Source organism: Cnephaeus nilssonii (assembly GCF_951640355.1).
Source record: "Cnephaeus nilssonii genome assembly, chromosome: 7".
NCBI lineage: Eukaryota > Metazoa > Chordata > Mammalia > Chiroptera > Vespertilionidae > Cnephaeus > Cnephaeus nilssonii.
In genome coordinates, this window is record NC_137078.1 from 8,164,821 (window position 1) to 8,177,537 (window position 12,717).

The 12,717-nt window shown below is 43.5% G+C and overlaps 1 protein-coding gene across 4 annotated transcripts in view; it reads left to right on the top strand.

Moving 5' to 3' along the window:
• Positions 1-12,717, top strand: part of DUSP22 (dual specificity phosphatase 22) — a 67,455-nt gene that overhangs the window by 7,627 nt on the left and 47,111 nt on the right. For all 4 annotated transcript variants that reach the window (XM_079776255.1, XM_079776254.1, XM_079776256.1 and 1 more), the window contains exons 2-3: positions 3,061-3,094; positions 12,129-12,211. In XM_079776255.1, the coding sequence (XP_079632381.1) occupies positions 3,061-3,094; positions 12,129-12,211 (117 nt within the window). The remainder of the gene's footprint in view (positions 1-3,060; positions 3,095-12,128; positions 12,212-12,717) is intronic.

The following is a 12,717-nucleotide window of genomic DNA, read 5'->3' on the forward strand; positions in this document are numbered from 1 at the left end:
AGGGCCTGGGCGAGTCTATTTTGAAGAAGTGGCGTTAGAAGAAGTTTAAGTTTAAAAAATTTGGCTCTCAAAAGGAATTTTAATCGTTGTGCTGTTGATATTTGGCTCTGTTGACTAATGAGTTTGCCGACCACTGACCTAGGTGAACAATAGGGAAAGAATATCCTTGGCAAAGGGAAGGAACAGTTATTTCCAAGGCCCAAAGGTGATTAGGACCAATTCTGAACTTATTCTTTGAGAGTCATAGAATATTCCCAAGTTGCATTTACTAACTTTTTTCCTTGATCTGTCCTTACTGCCTACCAGGTGTGAGTTCACTGTCCATGCTGTCCCAGGTGAATTCTCACCTCTTCCCTGGGCTCCTCTACAAGCATCTGTCTGCTGGAAAATTATTTTGTTTCACTTTGTCTCCTTTTTTGAACTTAGGGATTATTAGTAACAATAATATTGGGGAAATAAGGTCAAATTTTTTGATTTTTAAGTTTGAATTACAGTCTTAAGTATGATTGGTATAGAAATTTAAATATTTATGGGCTTTTATTCCCCTAGAAAACAAAAATGGAATTTTTCTCCCTGCCAGTGGTCAATCCTCCAGCCGTCCTTGATCTTGTTTTGTAATTTTATGTGGCAGAAACTGCAGAAACTGAGATTGAGCAATTTGCTTTTTATTTCCAGCCCTTGAAACTCTAGCTTACTCTTCTGGTCTGGAAAATTGAGTTAAAAGTTTACTGACATAAACTCTGTTCTCTCCTTATATTACTTAAAAAGATTTTAACTGAATACAGAATGTGCATCTTAAATGACTTTAATAAGTTGGCTTCTTGATTTTAGTAAGCTCAGATCTCTGCCTTTGCCAGCTCTTGCCCTCAGGGTGCTGCTTTCCTCAGCCCAGCCCCAGTGCCCCAGCCTGGTTCACTGACCCCAGACGGAAACCAGCCAGGGCAGAAAGGGACAAAATTTGATCTCACAGGTTTCATTCACCATTTGTTTTCATATCTCTCCTTTCCTTGCTTTGACTCCTCCCACCCTATTCATATTGTTTATTTGCTCATTGAAAAAAACATTTACTAGTACTTGAGTACCTACCAATCTAGGGGAAACCAGTTGAGTTTAGAGAAAACATATTCACACATATGATGCAGGCAGCAGGTAAATTAGACTGTTGTGGGCAGTAGTCAGCCTGCACTTGTGTTTTACTTATCTATCGCAATGTTTAAGATTGTTTTTCTTAATGTAGTTGATAGTGTTTGAAAATTGGGTTGTTTCCCATAAAACCTGGATGCTGGGTTGGGGGGCCTGGCCTATGTCTTCCTTGGATGAGGGGAAGATAGGGGGAGGTGCTAGGCATAGGGCAGAGGCTGTAGACATAGCAGCCTTGGTCCTTGCAAGTCTCCTTGCTGAGGTGTCATATGTAGGTGTCATCCTGATAGCTACTTGGAGCCCTAAGAAGATCTTAATCTGAAATATCACATGATGAGCTTTGCACCTTGGAGGTAGGTTGAGGAATCTTTGGAGTTGCCAAGTCCAGAGGTAGGGAGATGTCTAGGAAGCTATTGCAGTAAGTCAGAGGGGAGGGCTGAGGAGTAGAAGGAAGTGCTAAGTGGAGTCCAGAGGAGGGAGGAGTCTCCTGTCAGTAACCTCCAACTGGTCCTTGGAGTATGGGTGGGGATGCTGCTTTCAGGGTGGGTAGGACTTTGCTAGTTGGTGACTTGCCTGATGGTCTGTGAAACTTATTTGCATTTGTGTATTTTTTCTGGATTAAAAGGCCTACATCAGGGTCTGTGGTCTCAACAAAAGAACCCAAATGTGGCTGCTTTGTATAGAGAGGTCAGGCCCTACCGTCGTTTGTGCATATGCCATCGGTTTTTAGCAAGGCAAAGATGCCCAATAAAATCCATGCCCTGAAGAGCATCACTGGGTGCTGCTTTCAGATCTCTTAGTGGAAGTGAGCAAAAAATAGGGAATATGGAGCAGAGCCGGGTACAGGGTAGTGGTGCTGACATGAGGGTATTGCTTGGGCACTGGGGATCTGTAGGGAAGTGTCATCAAGACCTGTGTGCTGTGTGCACTGGGAAATCTGTCTGGTACTGTAGCTTCTGCTGCAGTGTCCCTAATTGGACTTTAGAGTTTCCATACAATGTATTGGAAAGACGGGAATGATTTTCTGGTTTCGTATTTTGCAAAGTGTGAAAAATAAGTCCCCGTTCTCATCTCAGATCTACTGAATCATTTTATATGGGGGCTGGGGCTGAGGGCTTGTCCAGAAATTTGAATTTTAACAGATTCTGGTGGATAGTTTGGTTTGAAAACACTTCTTAGGAGAAGTAGACATTTAGGAGCAAATGTATATTCTTAATTAACTTGCCCATTTAGACAGTCCATTCATTCATTTAGCAATTTTTTGTTGAATGATAATCATGGGCCAAGCCCTGAGCCAGGAGCTGGGTGTGCAGCTGTGAGTGACAGGATGTGTTTGCTGCCCAGAAAGTTTTCCAGCCCAGCAGCGGGCACAGACCTTCACCTTGTAGTGCCCCTGTGATAGCATCACTACAAGGAGAGCACAGCAGACTGTGGGCACTGAAGCAAGGTCTACTCCAGACTTGGGGATCAGGACAGGACTCCTTTGGGCATGAGTCATAGCTGCCTAACAGTGGGAACAGCATGCACAAAGGCCTCAGACAGCAGAGGGCAGGTTTGCTAGAGCTGTGAGAGAAGCCTTGTATGTGCAGCAGGTGTAGAGGGTGTGTGTAGAGTATACTGAGAAAAGGAGGAGTCATGGAGAATCCTGGTCTTTCAAGTTCCACGAATCGATGGGCACCAACATGCGACCATCAATAGGTTATTTGGGCAGGCTTACTATTGGCCATGGGAAGGCAAGAGCCTGGAGACAGGGATGCTCACTTGTGTGTGATGTCCATCTAGGGAGGTGCTGGGAGTGGATGTGGCAGGTGACAAGCCTAAGCTGTGCTCCAGCTACTCTGCTGAGGGTTCAGCCTCTATGCAAAACACTGTCAGTTTTAGGTCCCTAACACTCACATCTGGTCTGTGTCTCTTCCCTAGATCCTGCCTGGCCTGTATATTGGCAACTTCAAAGGTGAGTTCTCTTTTCTTTTGTATTATTGTGGTAAAATAGGTATAATGTAAAATATGCCATTTTAACAATTTGTAAGTGTACAGTTCAGTGGCATTAACTACATTCACATTGCTTGTAACCATCACCACCATCCTTCTCCAGAACCGTTTGATTTCCCCAACTGGAAGTTAGTACTTTTAATACCCACTTAGTACTAATGATAGTACCCATTAGACACTACCTCCTTCTCCCCACCCCAGCCCCTGGTAACCACCATTCTACTCTGTGTCTATGAATCTGACTACTCTAGGGGCCTCACATGAGTGAAATCATGCAGTATTTGTCCTTTTGTGTCTGGCTGGTTTCACTTGACATAATGTCCTTAAGGTGCATCTATGCTGTAGCATGTGTCAGAATTATCTTCCTTTTTAAGGCTGAATAATATTCCATTTTATGTATATACCACATTTTGTTTATTCATTCATCTATTGATGGACATTTGGGTGTTTCCACCCAAAGGTAAGTTTGCTTTTTAAGAGGTCAGCTTTAGCCTTCTCACTCATGATCGAAACAAGGCGTAAACTTGGTTTATTCAAAGTCTGGTCTGGAGGTGGCCACCACTTGTGCTAGACCCCTTATGGACTGGACCCTCATCCTCATGCTGGACCTCTTGGCCAGTGTTGACTGAGTGGTATGAGCTTGCAAGTTCCAATTGGACCTCTTACCTTCATTTTAATTCTGTACACATGTTCGAACACATTTTAATTCTGTACACATATCAAGAAGATGGCTGAAAGACTCATTTAGCAGCCATGTAATTTATTTATAATCTTTTATCATTTTTTTCTAGTTATTAATAAATTTTTAGAAACCGGTTTTTTTAATCACCTGGGAAAAGAGGCAATTTTATCTTTAGCAGATTATTCTCATCTTGTATTGACATTTCTTTTCATACATTTTTCTGCTGCTTATTTAATACGAGAGGCCCAGTGCATGAAAATTCATGCACTGGAGGGGGTGTCCCTCAGCCCAGCCTGCCCCCTCTCACAGTCCGGGAGCCCTCAGGGGCGGGAGGCAACCCGGCGATCAGGGGAAGGTGATGCCCCCATCACACCTCTCCTGCTGCCACTGCCGATAGTGCAAGCCTCGGCCGGCCCTGTTTACCTGAGCCTCAGGTGGCCCTGGGCAGCTGGGCAGCTGCCATCTGAGGCTTGCCTGCGCCTCGGGCCCACCCTAGGTGGCTGGACAGCCGCCATCCGAGGCTTGCCTATGCTTTAGATGTCGCCTGGGCAGCCGACGTCTGAGGCTTGCCTGCACCTCAGGTGTCAGCTGGGCAGCCGCCATCCGAGGCTTGCCTGCACCTTGGGCTGGCCCTAGGCGGCTGGAGGGCTGAGGGCGGGTCCGGCCACACTGTGCGCCTGCCGCCCCAAAAGGACTGTGGGACTCCGGAGGGGCTGAGGGGACTGGGTGCCGTCATCTTGTGGCTATGGGCGCCACCATCTTTGTGATGGCATGATGGTCAATTTGCATATTCCCTCTTTATTAGATAGGATGTGTTTGATTTGCTGTCAGCTATTGACTTTTTATTTTTAGCTTATCTGTCTCAAAATGTTCTGTGGTCACAGAAGTGAGTAGAAACCCAAGGAGCCCAGTGAATGATGGCAAACAGACTTTTGATTTCCAAGGAGGGCTGGGTGCCCATGCTGTGTGACACTGAGTGAATTTAGTGAAAACTGGTTCCTGAGCATGGAGACAGGGTGTGCTGAACAGGAGAGAATACACAGAGGAAACCTGCAGAAACCAGCCAGCCTTGTTGGGCTGAGAGCCAACTTTCATCATAAGATCTGAGACTCCACCCTCCTCAAGCAGGCCAGCACACACTGCTGTCAGTTTCTGGTTGTTGCCTAAATTCGTGAGTTCAGAATCAAGTTGATTGTAAAAACAACCTGTATGATTTCTCTGCATAATAATTGTTCGTCTTTTTCCCAGAAAGCTCCCAGCTTTGCTAGTTCCCTCAAAGAGAATTAAGCACAGGAAGCTGACAGCTAGCTGCTAATTGCTACTAGAACTCATTAAGAATAGTACTGGAGTTCCTAAATCAGTGAGCTTTGTAGTTTGGGAAAAGCACCCAGTGGTAGGGAGGTGCTCAGTAAAGTCCAGAATACACAGAGGAAACCTGCAGTTTCCAATCCATTAAAGAGCCAGTATCTTTAGGGGTTTATTTAGTGAGTTATTATTAACTGCTTTCATGGGGAGAAAGAATGTCTTCGAGTTTGAAACAGAGTTTAGAATAAATTCTTAGAAGTAGAATATTAAGTGAAGTGTTTAAAAATTAAAAATTGTAGCCCTACCCCAGTGGTCGGCAAACTCATTAGTCAACAGAGCCAAATATCAACAGTACAACGATTGAAATTTCTTTTGAGAGCCAAATTTTTTAAACTTAAACTTCTTCTAACGCCACTTCTTCAAGATAGACTCGCCCAGGCCGTGGTAGTTTGTGGAAGAGCCACACTCAAGGGGCCAAAGAGCCGCATGTGGCTCGCGAGCCGCAATTTGCCAACCACGGCCCTAGCCGATTTGGCTCAGTGGATAGAGCATCGGCCTGCGGACTGAAACCTGGGTTGCGGGCTCGATCCCCAATAGGGGGCGTGCAGGAGGCAGCTGATCAATGAATCTCATCATTTGATATTTATATCTCTCACTCTCCCTTCCTCTCTAAAATCAATAAAAATATTTTTAAAAATTGTAATATATACCAACCAAATTAAATACTTCTGCCAACAGTTTGTGAGAGTTTTATCCTTACACATAGAGGGTTACTTTCTTATAAAGGGACATTATTCACAGCTTTAAGGAAAGATTTAACACTCTTTCTGTACTAAAATCTGTACCTATTTTCTGAATATTCAGTGACATAGGAATCCTTCACGGTTCCAGGATTCTTGCTTTGTGGGTTTCACCCATTAAAGAGTTCTGCAGCAACCACACTGTCTTTGTTCAGGCGGTGATGCTTTGTTGTTTCCATCAGCTATTCTAACATTAGTATGTGGTTGTGTTTTATTTTTATTATTATTTTTTAAATTTCTTTATTGATTAAGGTGTTACATATGTGTCCTTATTCCCCCATTACTTCCCCTATTCCCCCCACTCATGCCCTCACCCCTCTGTTGTCTGTGTCCATTGGTTAGGCTTATATGCATGCATACAAGTCCTTTAGTTGATCTGTGGTTGTGTTTTATTCACATATTAATTCACCAAGCATTTCTTAAACACTCATCAAGTGTCAGGCTTATCTACACAAGAAGCTGGGAAGAAGTGTTGTGTCCATATAGTTGCTTGTGAATTTACTCATTTATTCCACACACTTGTTGCAAGGCACTGTGCTAGGAGTCTGATGTGGATACGTATCCTGGTCCTCGAGCATGTACTGAGCAGAGGAACAGGTCCTGCAGAGTTGATCTTGTCTTGGATTTCAGCTACCCCACAGCCCATGAGCCAGATGTTTGCCCTCGACACTTTAAGCAACCTCTGTGTGAGAGCGGATGATAACCTCGGCCCTGGGGCTGTGGTGAGGGCTGAGCCAGACAGTGCAGCAGAAGCACCCATTTCATGCCTGGTACGTAGCACTTCCACCAGGGGCAGGCTCCTCACCCTCCTCGTCTGGAAATGGGAGCCATACACCTTCTGTGGGCAAACATCTGCTGTGGGAAGGATATAGCTGTTCCTAGCACCCACCCCATGCCAGGCGTGCAGTAGGTGCTGATGAGATTACACAGCAAGTGTGGAGCCCCAGTTGAGAGGATTGTGGCTTCTCTAGGACACTGTCCAACTGCCATCTGTGCTTTAGCATGACATCTCATTTAGTCATTTTTTTTATCTTTTTGAATTACAAATAATGTATGCCTACTACACCCAATCACCAGTATAGAAATGTTTAAAGAAAAATTAATGGAATTCCTTTTTACTCTCTCAGAGATCTTTATTTTTCAGTGTATGGATCAGCACCACTCCTCAGGTCTTAGTCCTGGTGGCCATTGTCTCCTCAATTCCACCATCTAATGCTCTTCTGTACTACTCCTTCCCCTCCCCTCCCCTCCCCTCCACTCCCCTCCCCTCCCCTCCCCTCCCCTCCCCTCCCCTCCCTTCTTTCCTTCCTCCCTTCTTTCCTTCCTCCCTTCCCCCCTCCCTCCCTCCCTCCCTCCCTCCCTCCCTTCCTTCCTTCCTTCCAGTAGAATCCTCTGCATGTCACACTGCAACTTCCTTTTCTCTTTTTCTTTTTAACTTGGCAATGATTTACAAACAATTTCCCTGCACCTGGTGATTTTTCCGCCTAGAGAAAAACCCACAGACAAACCTGGCTTCTGGATCCCAGTCTTTGATGAGAGCCTCTCATTTGAGAAACCTGTAACTGGCAGCTGGCTCTGCCCAGACATGAGGCAGGAAGTAGAAAATTCAAAGATCGGCTTCTCCCTAGGCCAAGAGGGTGGGGTTAGCTGCTTCCTCACAACTTAGCAAGTGCAAAAGTGAATGTCAGCAGACACAGGAAGCCCTCATTGTTTGAAGATGTGCACAAAAATCCAGAAAAGTGGGAAACAAACTCGGGCTCTGTGTGTGCAGGTGATGTGTGTGGGCACATGTCTGCGGTGTCAGAGCTTTTGTTCAGTAAGAATTGCTATGGTTCCTGTCTGAACAACCAGACTGAGGTGGTGAGCTTCTGATGGGTCCCTGCGGTGGGCACTGTCAGCTTAGCCTTGGGGAGCTGGGTGTGGAGCACAAAGCGAGAGCTGGGAATCAGATCTCTTTGAAGTAACTGTGCATTTGGAAACATTCAGATGTGATGGAGACTGAAGCCCATACCACAACCTTTGGACTTAATCTGGTCATGATGATGATAATAATAATGACAACAATACCATTTATCACATACCAGCCAAGCACTGTTCTCAGGATTTTATATCATTTAGTACTTCCAGCAACCCTTTGAGGTGGTACTCTTGCCATTTTCCTACATTATAGGTGAGAAGAGTAAAGCACAGAAAAACTTGCCCAAGCTCAGGACCAATAAATGTCAGTCAGGATTGGTAGAGAAGGGAAAAGGTAGAAACTGCCCCATTTTGACCCCCAATCCAGGTTGGAGATAGATCTACTTAAAGGTTGAACCCACTAACAGTTAATTTATAACTAGAAGTTATTACAGTGCGTAGTAATTTGTAACTAGAAGTCTTTCAGTTTTACAATGTGAAGCATAACTGCAAGTGGATTGGAATCTCTTGCCCATCACTCAGCAGATTCTCAGCTTGGGAGGCAGAAGTTGTTTTGGAAATAACTTTGAACATGGCTTGGGCTTCGGTGTCAGAGCAGAAGGGATTTGGTCTCTTTATAGCAGAGACCTTCCTTCTCCCCTCCTGCCCCCCTCACCCTGCATGGCCATCCTTTTGAGTTCACAAACAGTGCAGCAGGTGCTTTGAGTATTGAACAGGCATTGCCAAAGAAGTTCTTTCCTCCCAAGTATATGTTTTTCTTGACCATTTGTGTTACTAGTGTTAATTTCTAATGCTTCTTTGAATATATTTTTGTTAATTTTATTCAGAAGAAATTCTGCTTGACTTTGTTGGACTAGCTTATTTCCCATAGCCATTCTGGCATCACCCACATCCTGGGACTTTTTACCCCGTCCATCTTCTGTGTCAGTATAGAGTGCTAACTTTCCTTCCTGAGGAAGCATGGGGCTGTCACTTTGCCCTTTAGGACAGCATCTTATAGGAATCCACCTGCTCCCTCCATGAGGTCCACCCAGTAATGGGTGGAGTTTTCCTCCCAGTGAGGCAGGGAACATTCAGTAGCAGAGAAGACTATGTTGGGTGTTTCTGTTTTAGTGCTCCCATTGTGTGAAAGTGACAGTTCCTCTTCAGAAGGCCTGCTAAAGCAGACCTGGTGGGAGGGAAGAGTGTCGGAGATGGGGAGGGTAAAGGGAGACAGGCGACAAGGAGTCCAGGGCCAAAGGAGATGGTGGCAGAGAGAGGAAAAGAACATGGTTAGCTGTTTTTCACCAATAAGGGGCTGTCTGTTCATTTACTTATTAATGCAAGTTCCATTGAATTTTGTGAACAGTACTTTTAAATTTTTGTCTTCTTTCATTATAAAAAAATGTAGACTTATCAGTTAAAATAAAATTTAAAAATCCAAACATGAGCCCTGGCTGGATAGCTCATTTGGTTAGAGCATTATCCAAAATGCCAAGGTAGCGGGTTCAATCCTCATCAAGGCACATATAAGAAGCAACCAGTGAGTGCATAAATAAGTGGAACAAGAAGTTGATGTTTCTCTCTCTCTTTTCTCCCCTTCCTCTCTCTTCATCTTGGTCTCTCTCTCTCAAATCAACAAAATAAAAAATAAAATAAAACCCAAACATGATGGAAATGTTAGAATGAAAAATTCCCAAAACCTCCTATCCTGAGATAACCATTGTCAGCACATTTTCCTGTAGACTTTTTTCCATTTGAATTCTAAACTGTAATCTTCCCATTGATTTTATTAATACCGACTTGCTGTGTTTGTGATGACAAGTGTCTGTGAATTGTTTTCTAGCTTAGAAATGGCACCAACATACTGCAGTGAGGCAGGGGCCCCATGTAAAGTGCACACAGCCTTCCTTCCAGCGTTCTTATTCCAGGGTGGGCTGTGACTATGCAGGTATGTAGGGCGCCTGGGAGCCTGCATTTCCAGCATGCTTCCAGGTGATGCCTAGCTTCTGCTTGACAGGCCCCGGTTTGAGCAGCACAGGACTGAGTCCTGCACCTCCAGGCTACGCATGTGCATGTCAGTGAGCTGATAACCCCCTAGTCAGAGCCTCACAGCTGCATTCGTAGCTCATTCCGTAGTTGTAGGCAGCCACCCAGAACCATCAACAACACGGAGTCCTGAGGAATAAAAGGTTCAGTGTCATCAGTAACTTTGATGAAACATTTTGTGCACTCTCAAGTTGATGGGCATAGCCTGTGCTTAGGGAAAGGGTAACAGTGTGGGTGTTGCTTTAAGGAAAGAAAAAGCACAGAGCAAAAGGAGCATAGTCCTGCAGGAACTGCCATTTTCTTTGGAGTCAGTGTCTTATTTGTGGTGTTGAGTGGTCTTCTGTATGCAAATATGTGTAATCTTATTCCAAAACCACTTTTTTTATTGTTCATCTTAATCTGTGTTACAAAAGCATATTTACGGGGTGATGAAAATGTTCTAAAGTTAGATTGTGGTGATGATTAAAAAACTCTGCATATGCTAAAACCCTTGAGTTGTATACTTTAAAAGGGTGAATTTTATGGCACATGAATGATCCCAGTAAAGCTGTTTTTAAAAAGACAAAAACTATATTTAAACAAATATTGACCATTAAATCCAAATCTTGGGCAGGATCAGAATCTGGAAGCTCCTGCCCTCCAGTGTCCCGAGCTTGCCTTAAAGAGCCCATCTCCCCTGCCTTTCTGTCTGTCTCCTCTGTGAACACTAGATGCTCTAGTTGCTCTTGTTTCACTTGTAGATTCACAAATGCACTAGTGATGACTGGAAAATCACATTTTGGTGAGAATGTGGAGACTGGCAGCCGGTGGATCCCAAATGATTCCAGTTCCTGCCTAATTCAGAGCTCACTGAGGGCTGCACCTTGGTGATAGATAGCTGGGTGGGGAGGGTCAGAATGCAGTCCTGTGTGTGTGAGGGAGATGGCTGCTGTGCATATCTGAATTTGAAGCTTGAGATGGCTAGAGCAGTGAAGAGAGTCTTAAAACCAATATTTTAATATTACTTTTAAAGTTTTTTTTTCTTTCATTAAGAGTGGTGCATGCTCATTGCAGAATATTTACAACAGTATTCTTAGGTTTTGTTCCATCATCAAGGCTCATTAGAAATGCATTTTCCTCAGCCCTGTCTTGGACCTTGAATTAAGTTGGAGCCCAGGAATCTGCCTTTTTAACAAGCAACCCCTCCCCCCCCCCCCCGCAATAGTTCATAAGCATGTTAAACTTTTAGAAAATATATAAAAAAGAAAAAAATGAAAACACTTGTAATTACCTCTCTTAAAGATGACCACTTTTGGGGCTAATTCTTTACAGCAGTTTTACCCACCTAGGTGTGTCTATCTTTATGTGTTTTTACAAATTTTATTTATATTGTATTTATAGTTTTGTACCTGTTTTACCCTCTGTTTAACATTATATCCTGAGCATTTTCCCATGTCATTAAATATTCTCCAGAAACTTGATAATTAAACAGTTGACTTTCAGTCTGTTTTACCCTCTATCATTTTAAAAAGCTCAGCCCAGGCCAGGACAGAGGCAAGTGACCACCTTATTTCTTGCTGGACCTGTTTCATAAATTAGAGATGTGTTTCAACGTGGTGAAATTCATGCAGTCTTTATTCTACATTGGAAAGTAATGTAATGGGTGTCTCCTTGGTTTCATATGCAGATAATTTAATAGCCGACTCATAACTTAGGGACAATTCTGTTAGCATTTCTAGAAAATGTTCCATTTTTACTTTTGCCCTAAAGTGAACCTATGTAAACCACAGTCTTGTCTGCATGTCTGGACCCATTCCTACTTTTGACATCAAGGCAGGGTCATCTCTGGCAGGTTCCTATTTTTTTACACAGTAGTGAGTCTTTTGTGATTAATTTTAACTTGGATTATTAATCATTAAAAGGTAATTTTAATACATTTTAAACATCTTTAGTGTTATGTGTTTTATTGGGTCTACAATTTGCAATTATCACCTACAAAATGATCTCATGGGTTCACTTCCTTTAAACAGCCGTACTCATGATCACCGTGTTTTCTATCTTATTACCTTTTCATCTTCTGAGCCAGTCAGAAATAAACATAGTTATCTGCAAAACACATAAAAGAGATAGCCCTCTAGTTCCTAGACCTAGATTATTTTGGGTATGGTCAATTATGAAGTTTCAAGAAAGAAAGATGTAAGTCATTTTGGGGGCGTTTTCTGGCTAGACTTGAGGAGGAATCAGTTGCAGAGTAATGACATGCCCATCTTTTCCTTCTGTGACAGATGCCAGAGATGCAGAACAGTTGAGCAGGAACAAGGTGACCCACATCCTGTCTGTCCATGATAGTGCCAGACCAATGTTAGAGGTAAGAACGTGTGCTGGGGTGCAAGGGACACCCGTGTGCTCCTGTGGTTGCTGTTGTGCTCAGGGGACTACATCCACAACCTGCCTATGGAATGTGGAGGATGTGTTGTTCCCATTGTCTCCTGCTACATTCCCAGCTTGGCTTTCTTGACTATGTACCAAAGATAAGTTGATGCTGCACTGATTTCCCTCTGGGTTTAAAGGACTTTTCAGAACCATTTCATTCCTTTCAACATTATCTCCAATTTTAGAATCCAAAAGAATCTGGGCTGCTCATTTCCTAGTTGTTTTTCCTCACTTAAGCTCAATATGTACCATTTGCATTTGGGAATAAAAGATAATGGGAGATAAGTCGTCACTGGAGATTTCCCAAGGCTCCTCTGGTACAGAGGCTGTCAGTGTAGAAGCTGTTGTGTATTTGGTTTTCAAGTAAACAAGGTGTGTCGGCCTCTACATTAATTCCCAAACCATCTTCAGTGTTACCCCAATGGACTGTTTGAGCTATTG